Source organism: Tupaia chinensis, unplaced genomic scaffold (assembly GCF_000334495.1).
Source record: "Tupaia chinensis unplaced genomic scaffold, TupChi_1.0 Scaffold000281_1, whole genome shotgun sequence".
Lineage (NCBI taxonomy): Eukaryota > Metazoa > Chordata > Mammalia > Scandentia > Tupaiidae > Tupaia > Tupaia belangeri.
This window is the reverse complement of record NW_006159764.1, coordinates 816,970-832,604: the sequence shown is the minus strand read 5'-3', so window position 1 is coordinate 832,604 and position 15,635 is coordinate 816,970. Positions and strand designations below refer to the sequence as shown.

General features: G+C 38.6%; 1 protein-coding gene across 10 annotated transcripts in view; it reads right to left on the bottom strand.

Moving 5' to 3' along the window:
* Positions 1-15,635, bottom strand: part of MECOM (MDS1 and EVI1 complex locus) — a 321,050-nt gene that overhangs the window by 49,584 nt on the left and 255,831 nt on the right. For 9 of the 10 annotated variants that reach the window (XM_006150276.3, XM_006150277.3, XM_006150279.3 and 6 more), the window contains exons 3-4: positions 5,187-5,289; positions 1,612-1,828 (exon numbers count right to left, since the gene is read on the bottom strand). In XM_006150276.3, the coding sequence (XP_006150338.1) occupies positions 1,612-1,828; positions 5,187-5,289 (320 nt within the window). Of the gene's footprint in view, positions 1-1,611; positions 1,829-5,186; positions 5,290-7,015; positions 7,240-7,687; positions 7,761-15,635 lie in introns of those variants that run through there. The other variant, XM_006150281.3, reaches the window with a different exon arrangement.

Genomic DNA, 15,635 nt, shown 5'->3' with positions numbered 1-15,635 from the left:
AGTGACTGTAAGATAGGGGAGTAGATGGTAGTGGATGAAGGAACAAAGGGAAGAAACACTTAACACACCAAAAAATGTTAAGTTTTCTGGGTTTTTTGTGTATATATATATATACATATGGTTAAGGTACTGGACACCCACATGGCCAACCACAGTTCAAATCCCAGACCTGTGGCTTACTTTTGCATTTTCCCTCTCTCTTTCTCTCTCTGTCTCTGTCTCTCTCTGATGAGCACACATGTCCCATAGTAAAAAATAAATAAATAAAATAATTTTAAAAATTATGTATATATCATATACATCATTATGAGGACTTTATGTAAAATGTGAAATTAACCTGAAAAAGTAAACAAAAAAAGTATTCTTACATTAAATGCAAATGGCTACCAAAACCTAACATATTACTAAAATACGATTTTCATTATGCTAAAAATGAATATTAAAGAATCACTTCATTTATATTTTCATATTTAATTTTTTTTCCTGTTTGGGAAATTTAATCATTTTAGAAATGGAACATGCTCTCCTTAATTTTTCATATAGGTACAGTTTAGATAAATAGCTGAAATTAAATCCATGAGTCCCAAGGCTTCAGTGCTCATTTATTTGTCATTAGGTGAGCTCTATAATAGATACAGTCTTTTTTTATCATCTAAATGTTTCTAGAAGTCGTTTTACTATTTCTCTGGCATATGATGTCTTTCATTATCATTTAATTATCATTTTAATTAACATCATTTTAGTATTCTGGATTGTTTTCTAGAAGTCATGCTTTACTTTAAAGCTAAGGCTTTGATGCCTAATAATAAATTATTACTTAAGAAACATATTTCCTTTGCTTTTGAATTGTTAAGGGGTACACACACTCTCCAGAGAGAGAGCGAGGAAGAAAGCACTCTCAACCGGGAGTGGCTACACGAGAATCCCTTCTCTTCCATTTCTCCAACCCATGAAGAGTTTGGACATGCACACATGCCAGTGTTTTTCAAACCACTGGGGCAGGAATCAAGCCACAGTCAGTCATGTGAGAGATTCAGCTCCTTTAACCATTAGGCTAAGGGGCTGTCATGAAATACTATTTTCTGTCTCATATCAAAATAACTGATTCCTGAGACCAGTAGTTTGTGTAATGCCTGTGTCGCCAGACTCTCATGTAGTTGACCATGGTTTGAGTCCCAGATCTGGTGACTTAAACTCATGCTGGGCATGTGTGTGTGCATGCCCAAGATCCCTAGAGGAGAATGGAGGAGAAGTGATTGTGGTGTGGCCATCCCTTCAGGAGGTGATTTCTCGCTTTCTGTCTGTCTCTCTTTGTCTTTCTGGCAAGCTCACGTGCCTTGTAAGCACACGTGCCCTGTAAGCACACGTGACCTGTAAGCGTACACAAAAACCTCTCCCCCCAAAAAGTAAATAAATAAAAGAACGATTCCAATTTTACTGTAATTTTACAGATAAAAATGTCCAGGAAAAATGTCTGAACATGTCTCTATAACATCTGTCCAGCTCATTATGGCTCCTAATTTCCCATCTGCATACATTCTCCCAGTTCAGCAGAGCATTTTACTGCAAGGTAAACACCCAAGTTTGGTGGTACAACATGCCACGTCTCACCTTTGCAAGTCAGGGAACACTTGGTCACATTCCTTACACTCCTGGATCGCATGTATCTCTCGGAGATCATTCTCACTTTCGAGTTTTTGTTGAAAGTCCTCTTCCACCATTGAAAATGCTGAGTGAGGAGTACTGCATGGAAACTTCTGGTGATCAGCTAGTTCAGCCTTAGATTCAAAGAGCTGATCACAGTCCTCACAACGATACTGCCGTTCTTCTGTGAAAACAATTCAGGTGTTACTAGGACTGGGTAGTTGGGTAGGGCCACCACAAAACCAGTCAGTCTTATCAAATTATATGACATAATAGAAAGGATTTGTTTATCACTTCTACCATGTCAATTATAACAAGGATGAGAAATAATATATGTAAAGAACCCAGGACAGAGCGGAGTACGACAGCATAAGCAATTACTAAGGCTACAGTATATCCTCCCATCAGATAAAACATTAGGACTGGGACCAGCAGTTTCCATAAGGGCTATGTCGCTGTTCTCCCATGTAGTCAACCATGGCTCGAGTCCCAAACCCGGTAGCTTAAACTCATGCCAGGCACATGTGCATGCATGCCCAAGATCCCAAGAGGAGAATGGAAGAGAAGGGATTGTGGGGTGGCCATCCCCCTGGGGGGTGATTTCTCGCTTCTATCCTATCTCTCTCAGTCTTTCTGGGAAGTGCACGCACCTTATAGCAAAAACCTTTCAAAAAAAAAAAAAAAAAAGACCTTTAGGACTAAACCTATCCCAGATCAGAGGATATTACAAGTAATAATTACCACTTACAGAGCATCTTGTATTTTTTCAACCCTGTACAAGAGTACTACTTAATACTACTTAAAACCAGATTATGAAGTTTATGTACAATTTTTATCCCAATTTTCAGATTAAGGTATTGAGGGTCAGAGAAGTTAAGTAATTAGTCAGGGATTGTAGGGTGAAGTACTGTGTGGCGATCTAAGCCTATCTTTATCCCATCTACTTCTTATGCCAATGCCATGTCACCTGGAGGGCAAATAGGACCAAGTCCTAACTGAGTTTAAACCTGGTTAAATCAGTAAACTTGAGAACGCTTTATCATTCACCATCACTACAATGGACAAAGGATGTTTTCAGCACATTTTCAGGCTAATTTCCACTACCTAAGGGTCAGGACTAATTCACATAACTTACTAAATGGTAAATTGATCATGAATTTTCTGTGTAAGTCAATCAGATGAGTAAATGACAGTGGTGAGGACCAGACACGACAGTTACAGAGTGTCAGGTAAGAATGTATTGTTTCTATCCTTTTCATTTTAATAGCTTTGTAGCCACACTGCACAGATCATACAACTATAAACAGAAAAGTCTTAAAAACAGCTCACAAGGGACCAGCAGATGGCCTAATGGTTACGTTGCTGGACTCCCAGTTAGTCAGCCACAGTTTGAGTCCCGGACTCCAACTCACGCCGGGTATGCACATGCATGCCCAAAATCCTGAGAGGAGGATAAAGAAGAAGGGACTGTGGTGTGGCCATCCCCCCTGGAGGGTGATTTCTCGCTTTCTGTCTCTCTAGTGAACACACATGCCCTACAGCAAAACAAACAAACAAAATAAAACAAAACAAAAGCTTTCACAAAGCTAAAAAACACACAGAGCAAACCACATGCCACATAATCCCAGGTTTGCAGACCTATAGCCAAGGAAGACATTACTCTTTAGTTGTTCATTGACTGATTTTCTTTTTCTTTTTTAGTTTTGGCCATAAAACACATGTACTCACTGTAGAGACGGGGGGGGGGGAGTCAGAAATCACTCCCCAGGGAGGTGACTAAATGTTTTTGAGGGAATATTTTAGTCACCTACCACATGCTAGGCATTTTGCTAGGGAATAAATATATAAGAAACTCATGCACATATATAGTGAACAAATAGACTATAATCTGTTTTATCACAGACGTTGGCATAAGGCCTTGGGGAGCTCAGAAGAACACGTCTAATCCATCTAATCTGGGAGAACTGGTTCAGAAAAGGTTTTGCATGAGCAGGACTCAGCCAGGTGAGTGGCTGAAGGGGGACTATTTCAGGCACAGGAATTCTGTGTGCCAAGGACGGAGACAAGACAGGGCATGGTGCACTCATGGGGAGGCAGAGCGAGGGCATGACAGTTTTACATGGAGGGGAGGGGTGGCAAGTGAAGAGGGTGGCAGGTCACTGGGGCTTTTTTGTCCACACTAAGAAGGTAACAGAAAGGCACTGAAATTGGAAAGCAGGGTCAGATTAAGACTCAAGAGTTATTTGTTTGCTATAGGGTGCATGCACTTGCCAGAGACAGAGAGAGAGAGAGAGAGACATAGAGAGGGAAAGTGAGAAATCACCCATGGCCCCAAGGGAGCTGGCCACACTGCAATCCTTTCTCCTCCATTCTCCTCTTGGGATTTTAGGTATGCATGAACATGCACTCAGCGTGTTTCTCAAGCCGCCAGGTTTGGAATTCGAACCGTGCTATGGGCCAAGTGATATCCAGCTGCCTTAACCTCCATGCCACCTGCTGGCCCAGACTTAGTTTCTGGAATAACTTCCTTCAGCTGCGGTGTGAGAAGGAAGCATCTTAACTACTATACCACCTGCGTGTAAGAGTTTTAAGAGGAAAATGAACACCACAGGCTTTCCCCAAAACAACGGGTATCATCTACAAAGAGGCAGGATGCAGCTCAGCCGGTACAGAGACTCAATCCACAGTGGCAGCTCCCCTCGCTGGTGGTACCAAGGCAAAAGCCGAGGGCTGCTCATCTGGAATGTGGAAGGATAGGGGTTGGATGATCCCTACTCTCTGGTAGGTTAGGGTGGGTAATCCTTCCCAGTGGGCTTTCCAACTCCAAAATAAATACAAAGACACCACGAGATTACACTGAACCAAACCGCATTACATTAGGAATGAGAAGAAGTAGGAAGGGGGAGAAAATATATTAAATTTTCATCTCAATGACACACATCAATACAAGTGGAATTTTCTCTTCATCTGACCTGAATATACATCTCTATTAATTATTATTCTTGTCCTGTCCTTGTTTTGTTGAGCACAGGCTTCTGATGAGTTTTGATTCCTCTGGCTCTAGAACATCCTCTTTTGTACTCTTCTGCACTGTCCCTTCCTTTATCCCCTTCCTCTATGGTCCCACTGACTAGGATTTCACTCTGGTACAAACGTTCAGTAATGAACCATTAGCTGGTAGAAACACTCTACACTTAGGGACGGTCAAAACCAAGCTGCCTGGAATGACTCGTAAGCAATGAAAGGATTCCCCCTAGAGTCTAGGACATTGATGAAAGGCTTAACTAGGGTGAGGTTTCAGTTCAAATATGCAAAATTCCTTTGACCTCCACGTCAGGGAAGACCTCTGCTTACTTTAGCTTCTCCATAATATTAGCCAGATGTCAAACCAAGGAAATAGCCTCTCCAAGAGGACAAGTCTGTTAACACCGACACTGGATAGCCAGGGAAACGGACCAACGCCGAGCACGATGGCCCCTTCCTGACGCCAGGCCGCCGTTCCCAAGTGAGGGTGACGAGGCGTTGGCACGGACGGTACTGACCGTGGATATCCGGCGCCATAGTTTCATGGGGATAGTCTTCACTCTTCATGAACAGCAGGAGCTCCTCCCCTGGTGCGATGTCTGCGACTACTCTATAGAATATCTTCAAAGACAAAACGGGGGGCGGGGAGAAAGAGAGAAGTTACATTAACAGAGGGCAGCAGATACGCTGAGCTGACTGGGCTTTTCCCCACACCTTATCAAATATATTCCTTTTCATTTTTTATCCAAAGAAGCATAACTTCCTGGTTTACATACTAATAATGAAACCCCCCCACCCCTGTAACCAATGCAAAGCTGTGTCTCTCATGCCAAATCACAAATCTTTTCTAAATCCTATCTACAAATCAAATTTTCTTAATGCAAGGTTTGCCGTCACACGTGTACCAAGAAGTTTCCGTTCTCTTCATTCCTAGACACCCTCGTGAACAAAAAGCACACAACCTGAAGCCTGAGTTGGTATCTAGCAGGTGTCTGGCTAACCTTGAGCTCACTCCCCTTGGGAAAGTTGGCAACCATAGCTCCACAAGGTGTTCGGAAGGAAGCAGGTTGGAAGGACACCATACAAAAACTCTTGACAGCAAGGTTTGTAAATGGGGTCAAAGCAGAGCCTTCTGCCCTTTAAAAACATGATCCCGCTTTCACCGTACAGAGGATGCTCCCATCCCCAGTCCGCGCCCATCCCCAGCTCTGGAGTCTCACTCGGGGAAAACAGGCATTACCCTCCTACTGACACACTTATCCAGGAGGGGATGGTGCTCATTCCTCTTGCTTTCCATCAAAGTGCTGAGGAGAGGAAGGCTTTAATAGACCTGTCAATGACTGACTGAAAGCAGTGGGGCAGGTGTGGAAAGAAGTCTGACCTGAAATTCTCTGAGCAGCTTAGAGACTTAGGTAAGTCACTGTCCAATGCACATGCCCAGGCCCCAGGGTTTTTCCATTTGTAAAAGGCTCTTAAGCATGAAAGCTTTTCTATAGGGTGCGTACACTTGCGGGAGAGACAGAGAGAGAGACAGAACAAGAAAGTGAGAAATCACCCTCTCCCACCCCCACCCCCCGGAGGGATGGCCACACTGCAATCCCTTTTCCTCCATTCTCCTCTCAGGATCTTGGGCACGCTCACACATGCTCCCGGCATGAGTTTTAAGCCACCGGGTCCAAGATTTGAACTGTGGTCGACTACATAGGAGTTCAGCAACATAACCATTACACCATCTGCTGGTCCTGAGCATGAACTCTTTTAAGATGTCTACTCGTTTTACTATAAAAATGTTCTTAACTTTTCATTTTACCCTAAAATTACTTATTAAGCAACGATCTCATAACCAGAATGTTTTAAAAGAATGAAGTTGTACAATTAACTAGTGAAATTAAGACCAATTACATTCTGCCACAGTGTCTTTGCAAAACTCCACAGTACGCTGAGAAAGAGATTACTCCTTTGCCTTGTATCTTTTTCTCTCTCTTAAACATCACCAATTGGAGATTCTCCACTGAATTTCCTTACTAAGGATGTCCAGACACAGAATTTCAAGTGAGCCAAAAACCCCAGATTTTAAATACCTGAGATACACACACACACACACACACACAAACACAAAGAACACCAAAACTAGGGATTCACTTCTACTCAGTCTCGCACTGATGAAAAGGGGAAAAAACAATCATACAGCCCTAATGAGTACACTCTATTAAGAAACTGGAGAGATATACTGTCAGAAGATATTGCTGCTGCTGCTGGTTTCTTACAGGACCGGGCTATATTTCAAACTGAGAACACACGCAAGTAAATTAATGTCTTATAAGATCAACAGAAAAGCTATACTCACACTTGAATTGCATTTTCCTGTTTATCTTTTGAAAAGTTGAGGCTATTAAACATAAGTACATGCTTCTTTATTCCAGTAGGTGGCTCTAAAGTCCAATTGTTGTGTGTTTTTTTTTTCTTTTCTTTTCTTTTCCGTTGTTGTTATAAAAAAAGACCAGGTCACAAATTTGTGCTAAATTTGAAAAGTAACTCAATGACTATGACTATGTTCTGATGTGTTTTTTCCTGTCAAAACAGAGTAATATTTTTTTCATTCAATAGCAGTTTATCCACCTAAAGTTGGGATATAGAAAATAATGGCAAATAAAATGTTCCTGTAATATTTATAATATAAGCAAGGATCCTTTATGTTTGGCCATAGATAGAATCTAGACTATCTCAGGAAAATCACTATTTGTTATGTGCTATGTCTATTAAAAAAAAAAAAAAACAGTAAATTTGCAGTTTGTATCTTATTAATCTCCACACACATATTTTCTCTTTTGTGGAAGTACCCTGAGAGGAATAGTTCTGCTCAACAACTTACTAGATTTAAAAAATAATAATGAAGTGTGAGATTGCTTTTTTTCCCTCCTAAAGCTTTCTAGTTAAATACGAATAAAGTACTCTGCTTCATTCTGGAGTTCCAGTTCGCCTTAGAAAACAATGGACTTCTCTCAATCGGTTGAATCACCTCTTTTTTGGCATCTCTCAAAGGTTTAACTTATTAGCTTCCTTTCCAACAACATGTTGACATTTGAATTGTGACATATTAGAACTTTTCGGTGGCTTCTCGGAAACACTGAGGTTAAAGAGACAATACCCCGCAAGACAGTTAAACAGTCCAATTGTCCCTGCTGGGGAATGCTACTTAGACATACAAGCCAGGTCGTTTTAAGACAGTATTATGATATCATTATTTCTTTACAGTTCACTATTAATCATGTCTCTTTTAATTTCACTGTAGATTTACTCGGTCCAATGTGAACAGTCCAAGAAACAAAAGAAAATGATGGATACATTGTAACCGTATATTATAAAGACAATTCTCCTTGCCCGGACATAGATCAGGACTGTAATTTTCCTTTAAGTGTCCAGATTGTCATGTGAAGAATATTGAGTGCATAAAAAATACAAGACAAGGAAGAGTGTTGATGTTGGCTTTATTTACTGAAGGTAAAAGGTGACATTCCAGGCCATGAAAGGCAAGGCAAAGCAGAGTAGATGTTAACTTCAGGGTGTTCTTTTTGATTTTAAGTGAATTTTTATGGTGCTCATGAAACTGAGGTTTGAAAAGAACTGGCAAGCACCAGACATAATGAGGGCAGATTCTGGGCACGTTTCCCTTCAGAGCAGTAAGAATGTGCCTCGAAGTCCCATCTACCACACCCTGACAAATCTAGACCTTTCCTCAAGGTGTCTCCCCCACTAGTGATCTTCATTATCTCTCATTTCTCTGGATCTTAGAAACACTTGAGTAAAATTACATTTTCTTCCTCTAAGTACAATGACCCAAAAGTATAATTTGAAAACTTGAATCCACAAATGTCTACATATAAATTTACTTTACTTTCTAACAATATTGATACACCAACAGTGGCAGAAGTAATTTAACCAAAAAAGACAACTTGTTGGCTCCAAACAATTATATAAAGAAATAATGGGATGTTATCTTGGAGAAATCGAGCTTTTCACAAAATATCCTATCTATGCTCTTACATTATAAAATAGATCCCTCAACAAATAAAAATAGAACAAAAACCAGTAGTCTTTTATGTAGATTTTTCTCACAGATTTTTGTAGTAAGTATGTTGGGCCATGCTTATAAAAATATAGTTATAATGTCTTTAAAATCAGTGCATTCTCAAAATCTCGGCTCTATTTTAGCCCTATAAATTGTAAATCATCTGAATTACGTACCAGAAGCAGAGACACTACGAATATAACCTCTCTGGTTTTTGTGTTACAGAAAAATGGGAGTCAATTACTTTGTTAAATTCCATAAAAGCATTAACAGGTCTTCTCTCCCATAAGACAGTTTTATGGAAAAAGTTATCCAGATCCAAAATAAAAATGTTCTAGACCTAGAATTCTGTGATTAATTCAACTCAAGTATATAAAGAGCTAAAAAACATCTCAAACATTAAAAATTAGCATTGACACAAAAATGTTGATTTATTTATTATTTTGCTTGCTCTCTGTCTGTGTCTCTTTCTCTCTCCCATAACGTTCTATTAGAAAGAAAAAAAAAAAATCTCAGTTATTCCCAATATAAAGTGAAAGATAGGATAAAGTGTCAGAAGATAGGGTTTTATGGAAATTCTATTTTTTTTTAAAAAGTTATGCTATTTTAAAGCATGCATTAACTCCTCCAGGGCTCTCTGTTTGATAGCTAATACCAAAACCCAGAAACACAGCATGTTATGAACATGACCTGACTCTCTACATACTTGAAACCTGAAAGGTAATATGGCCCTTTCACTTTAGCACTTAAAAATTTTTAATTTTCCCCAAATCTTACTGGACTGGACTTCTTTAGTCTTTCCAAAAAGCTGTATTTCTCTCTTTGTAAGTATGAATATTATATATATATATAGAGAGAGAGACGCTTTAACTTATAAGGGTAAGTATTTATAGTAAATGTTTTCATAACAGATCTTTTTTATTCTTTTATCCTTAAAATTCATTAAAATAGCATAATAGTGAAATGCATAGTTTTGAAAAATTTTGCTCTATGGAGTGTGCACTCACCAGGGACACAGAAAAAGAGGAGAAAAGTGAGAAAGTACTTGCTGGGGGATAGCCATGCTGTAATCCCTTCTCTTCAGTTCTCGCCTAGGGATTTTGAGCACACAGGTAAGGTGCCCAGTGCAGTTTTTCAAGCTGCTGGTCCGTGTAGCACACCACGTGGGATCCAGCTGCCTTAACTACCGTACCACCGACTGACCCAAAATGTACAATTTCTTATAAATTCCAAGTCATTCAGGTAGTTAAATAAAAAGCTAGAGAGTCCAAAATTGTTCACCTTTACTACTGGGGACATTCACAACTTAAGATGTAAATACAGTAATATACATGTATATAGGAGTTAAATATGCGAAACATCATTATTATGCTTCATTTATTTCAATCAAGCCCAAAAGTAGTTCCAAACACAAAAAAGGATATCCATTCAGCTAATACAAGGCTAAGCTAGGGATAAAAGGCTATAGTGATATGGATTTAATTTAGTAAAATTTAGACTTCCAAAAGGTACATTCTCATATGAAGTTATATATAAATACATATGTGCTGGGATATGTTATATATTTTATATGTGACATATAAATTGGCAAAATATATGTTTGGGGAAATTTTTAATTTGCATAAAATATTAACAACTGCATATTTTATATATAACTATATAAAATATAAACAAATGCTTAATAGTAGATGATTCATTCTAATTATACATTGTAAGTTATATGTAATTATATATGATGTTATATAAATTTTATGTTATATGTAGTTGGAAGTAGAATTAATTGGGATTAGTCATATGTTATTAAATATTCATTTTCTTTGGTTATTTGAGGCCAAGGGACAGCATTAAGAGGACTTGGACACTCATAAGCATTCTGATAGGAACATTAATGGGTCATAGAAGACTTTCAGATTAGTTCTGTTTTATACCATCAAGGCCTGTGTTCAACCAAATCCTTCAAGAAATTAATGATGTTACCATTTGTACTTATTAATATCATAATGTGGGCTATTGTTTATTATCCTATAAAAAAGAAAAATCTTGAATGTGTCCTGCTTTCTAGTTTTCTATACTTGACTGGACGTAAAGTATCATTTTGTACTACTGAGACAGATGAAAAATTTGGTGCACAAGGGTGAATACAGGAAAGAAAGAAAACATATCATTTACTTTTAAGAAGATGAACAAGGCCTCATTGTTACGAATCCCTGTTTATTTTTCCTCGTCAAGCACTGGAAGTTTTATTTATGCTTAATAGACTGCATTTGGCATGTCTGAAAATGACAGAAGTGTGAGTTATGAATGACCTTCAACCTATTCAGGAAGTTGTAATAATTGAAATAATAGAGAAATGTACTCCCTGCACAATCTCTGCTGAGAAACAAGTTTCTCAGACGATTGCTCTTTTCACTTTGAAGTTGACTGTGGATTTCTTCCTCTCCCAGATCCCATCATTTGGTCTGAATGCTTTATTTTCTATAGCTTTCTTCAACGTGCCATTCAGAAGACTAGGAGAAGTTGAATGGAACTTGACCATTCAGAAGGTGGGCGGAAGGGAAGGGGGATGACGGTTTACACATCTCAACAATGTCAACATTTGATATGAACACATCTGTCAGTCCTGTTACGACAGACAGAGCCTCCTCTCCACAGACACAAAGTGTGCATCTACGACGCCTTTAGGAGACATGGTTTTCTGGACTCCTGATCTCTCCATAGCAATGTGGAGAACCCAAATTCAGAAGTGAGGGACTAATGTCCAGATTTTGACCTCTAGACGAGGGATCCTATTATACATTCTGAGTTTAATTAGTGAGAGGTAAAGAGGAGTGTCTTCCTCAGACAGAGATTGATGACAACATATATCTATCCAACAGAAGGTTAGCTTTATCATGGCCAAGCTTTACCAAAGCAAACCACTCTTAGTTTCTCCTAAGAGAAGGTATCCTATGTTTGTCCTTAGGGGCACAGTCTAAAGATGAGAAAAATATTAATTAAGATACTGTCTTGCTATGTCTACTCCCAAAATGAAAAATATATATATATATATATGTATCCACTGGTCCAAGACATTATTCGGAAGAGGCATTTTCCCTTCTCCACAATCTCTCTCATCCTTCTCTGTCTCTATCTTTGCCTTTTTTTTCGCCCTCTGGCAATCAAAAATAAGTAAAACAGAGAGAATTCCTACCCTAGTTTGCATAAATAGGACAAGCGATAAACATCACTTATTAACCTGGAGCTTACAGTGGAAGTCTTGCAAGTTGTTTCTGTACATAACCCCTAAGGAGCTCTCTCCAGTTGCCACAAGAAATCTCCACAAGTCACCTGTCTTTGATGTGACCATTTTGTCTGATTCTGTGAAAACTCTCTGATAGTCATCATGAGTGGTTTCCGAACATCTGAAAAGAATTCCACCATAACATAATAAAGAAGCTAAAGATCATCTGAGTTTTTCACTAGGCTGGATACTTTTCTCGTGTCCTTGGCCAACACACCCTCTTCCTTGATCTTTTGTAAAGCATTCTGAAGTCTACCCTTCTGGCGCCATCCAGAAATCGCTCCAGCCTAGTATGGTTGTGATGCTTTGGAATATTTCCTAATGAAAGGTGTTGTGTACGTGTACACACAAATTGCTACAAATGTGCACTCAGTACTTCAAGCCATCCTCTTTTTCAGTCTCTTTTTTTTTTTTTGATTCAAGAATCTTAATAAAATTCTAATATGTGTTATGTCATTGTGTCCCAGGCTTTATTACATAAGGGAAGTTTTTTGCAGGGTGAGGGGAGTGCTGTTTGTTTTATTGAGTAAATGTCAGATGGCAAACTATGCCTGAGACAGTTTCATCTTCGGGTGAAGGAAGTAACTTATCAGCCAGACAACATCTCCCCAAAGTCAGCTGGGGCACTGTTCACAAAGCCAGTCTCTTGGTAATGCCAGCTGGCATCCATCTTAAAACAGCAGAGCATAACTTTGGTATAAAAGTGGAACTTGACTTAAAAGCAAAGCAAAGAAAATGCCCAAAGCCAATAATAATTTTAGCATCAAAAGAAGTCATACAAAATGTGGACAGAAATCCTTGTAAAGGAAGAGCAAATTAACAAATTACTTGACAGTCGACTCAAACATTTTTAGCAAGTGGAAAGAGGCTAACAGATCACATGTTTGCTTTCTACCTAGCTGATCTATCCTGCTTTTTTGTCCAAATCGTATTTAATTGATTGATGCAGAAAATAGGGTTTTGCTTTGTTTTGTTTTGTTTTTCAGTAAAAAGGCAAAGAAATTAACTTCATAAGGAAGCCTGTAATAAGCTTCTACTGTTCTGGTGTCACAGCAGTCGGAAAGAATCGTTCACATGGACCTACGGAGAGCAAAAGCGGGTGTGCCAAATCAGCCATGATGGTCCTGGAAGCAGTTAAAACTTTATAAGGTAAAGCATAAACGAGAACAATGCCTGTTCCAACTGAAAACACTGTAGAATCTTGCTGCCGTTCACGAACCACTAGGGAGCTGGCAAGATCCCCTAAGTGAATTCTGACTTTGTACTCTCTCAGGAGCCCTGCTTCTTCTCTATCTCATTTCTTCAAAATAGACCCTGGGCACTAGGTACTCTCTTCTTGACACAACTCTTTTTATTTAGAGTGAACAGCAGACTTCTCTACTTATTAAATACCAGCTGTCAAGGGCCTGTTTAAAAATGAAAGGACTTATCACCTTGTGTAAATGACAAGATTAATAATGTCTCGAGTTTCTGAGAACTTTATTCCACTCACAGGCCATGTTAGGGCAGGCCAAGAGTTTGAATGAAATGATGTTCTCCAATGATCTTCCTTCCAATGATATAGAATCCAGAAACACACACACACACACAAACACACTGTTACCCTATAGCATACATCCAGATCATTTTAATCATTATGAGCGATAAGGCAGGTCTTAAAAGTCAACTTACATCAAATGTGTCTTAATGACCTCTCTGATTATAAACCCATATGGTCCCATCATGAAGAAGGATCAGAGAAAAATTGTTCTGTCCAAAGAACCATTCCATAAGTACACAAAACTTGTGACAATATCCAAAATGAGAACTGGCATCATTGAGCTAGATAGGTAGTCCACGGGTAGCCTCTCCTTTGACATAGGTCAAGTGTACAGTAATGTGAGGTTAAGAGGGGACTTTATTCAAGGATGGAAAGAGATTTGGGAGTAGAGTGAAACCAGACCTATAGCAATGCACAACATCTACCCATCAAAATGGTCTGCGAAAAAAGTAAGATAGCTAAAAGATATCCAAGGGAAATAAAAATATTCACATTTTCAAAACAAAACCAAACAAAAACCTCAGGAAAACACCTAGATGTTTGTTGCACTTGACACTGAGCACCTGTGTGTGTACACACATATATGAAACCCCTGCATAATTAATCAACTGGTCCCATGCCTCCTCTCTGTATTTGGTCCACTTGAGGACCTCCTCTGGAAAGAGCTTTCCTCACTTCAGTTTTCACTCCTATCCTGTTCTACCTCTCAGTGCTAGTTCTCGCTCCTAAAAGCAACCAAGGACAATTTCAAACTGTTAAAATGTAAAAATACTGAAGCATTGTCCGTATCAGGAAAAATTTCCCCTCTAAGGCCATGTCCCAGAAATACGGCTATTGTAGCCTTGTACAGAAACTTAAGGAAAAAGAGAAAAGGCAATTCGGACACCAAAGATCAAGAGCCTTCGTTGTTTTTAATGGACCTACTACTGTATAAACGGAGTGTGACTGTAATCTCAGCTCACCAGCATCTTTGGTGTGGCCTCCTTTTATAAAGACAAATTACTACAGTTAATGTGATAGTTTCAGGGGGGAATAACAATATCAGTCAGGGCTGCAGCTCCTTAGAAATTATGGTTTAGCAGTGATGCCAGTGTTTCCAGGATTTCTAGCACCAAAAAAAAATGACTGCACTCATTTTGAAAACATGAACTAAAAGGGATATCCTAAATTACAAAACTGGAGTCTTTCTAGACAGCATTGTCAAAAAGAAAAAAATAAAATAAAAAGGCTGTCATAAAGCTCATTCTGGTCTGGGGGGAAAAAAAAACTAAATAACTCACAAAAGTCTATTAGAAAATTTAAACTGAAGAAAACTCCTTAAAATAAAATGCTCCTAGGTACTGATTAAACATGAATTGATTGGTTTTTGTTTTTATGTGTTATGATACAAAACAGATTATATCCTTTATTAACTTTGCTTAAAAACCAAAATCCAGGCTGTTCCTAAGAACTTCTTTACCCCCAAACAATCAAATATGGTTTCATCCAACATACATATTTTGCCTTCCCTCTTAATATCCAGTTGTATTATCATCGTAGCAAGCATGTGTATTTTTTTTTAATTAAAGAAGCTCCTTCATGTTATTATAAAACTGATCCAAATCAAGTTAAGATTAAACTTGATCTTTAACATTAGAATTTTCAAAAATGTGCATCTCTGCAAATATAACTACAATTTATGCACTCTCGTTTGGTTCAGGGGAATCTTTCACCCTCTTCGTTACATGAGCGAATAATTACCATAACAAAATGGCAATTGAGAGATTCATCTAAAATTGTTTCCATTTACAGTCTAGAAACTTATCCCTGTCTTGTTATTAAAACCCATTTTATAAAATTAAGCACTGTTTAAGAATCAGAGCAAGGAGAAATACTTCTGACAATTTCTTGTACAACATTACATTTGCTTTATTGTTGTACAGGTGAGTTGATGCCTTTAATGTCTAATCATTATTCCTGATCCAGGGTCTCTCTCTGGATCTGGATATTAAATAATATCTCACACAATGGTAGCGTTCATTATGTGATGGCTTGTGCTTATTCACTATTTGGCAGCTTCTATTCCTTATGGAAAGAGT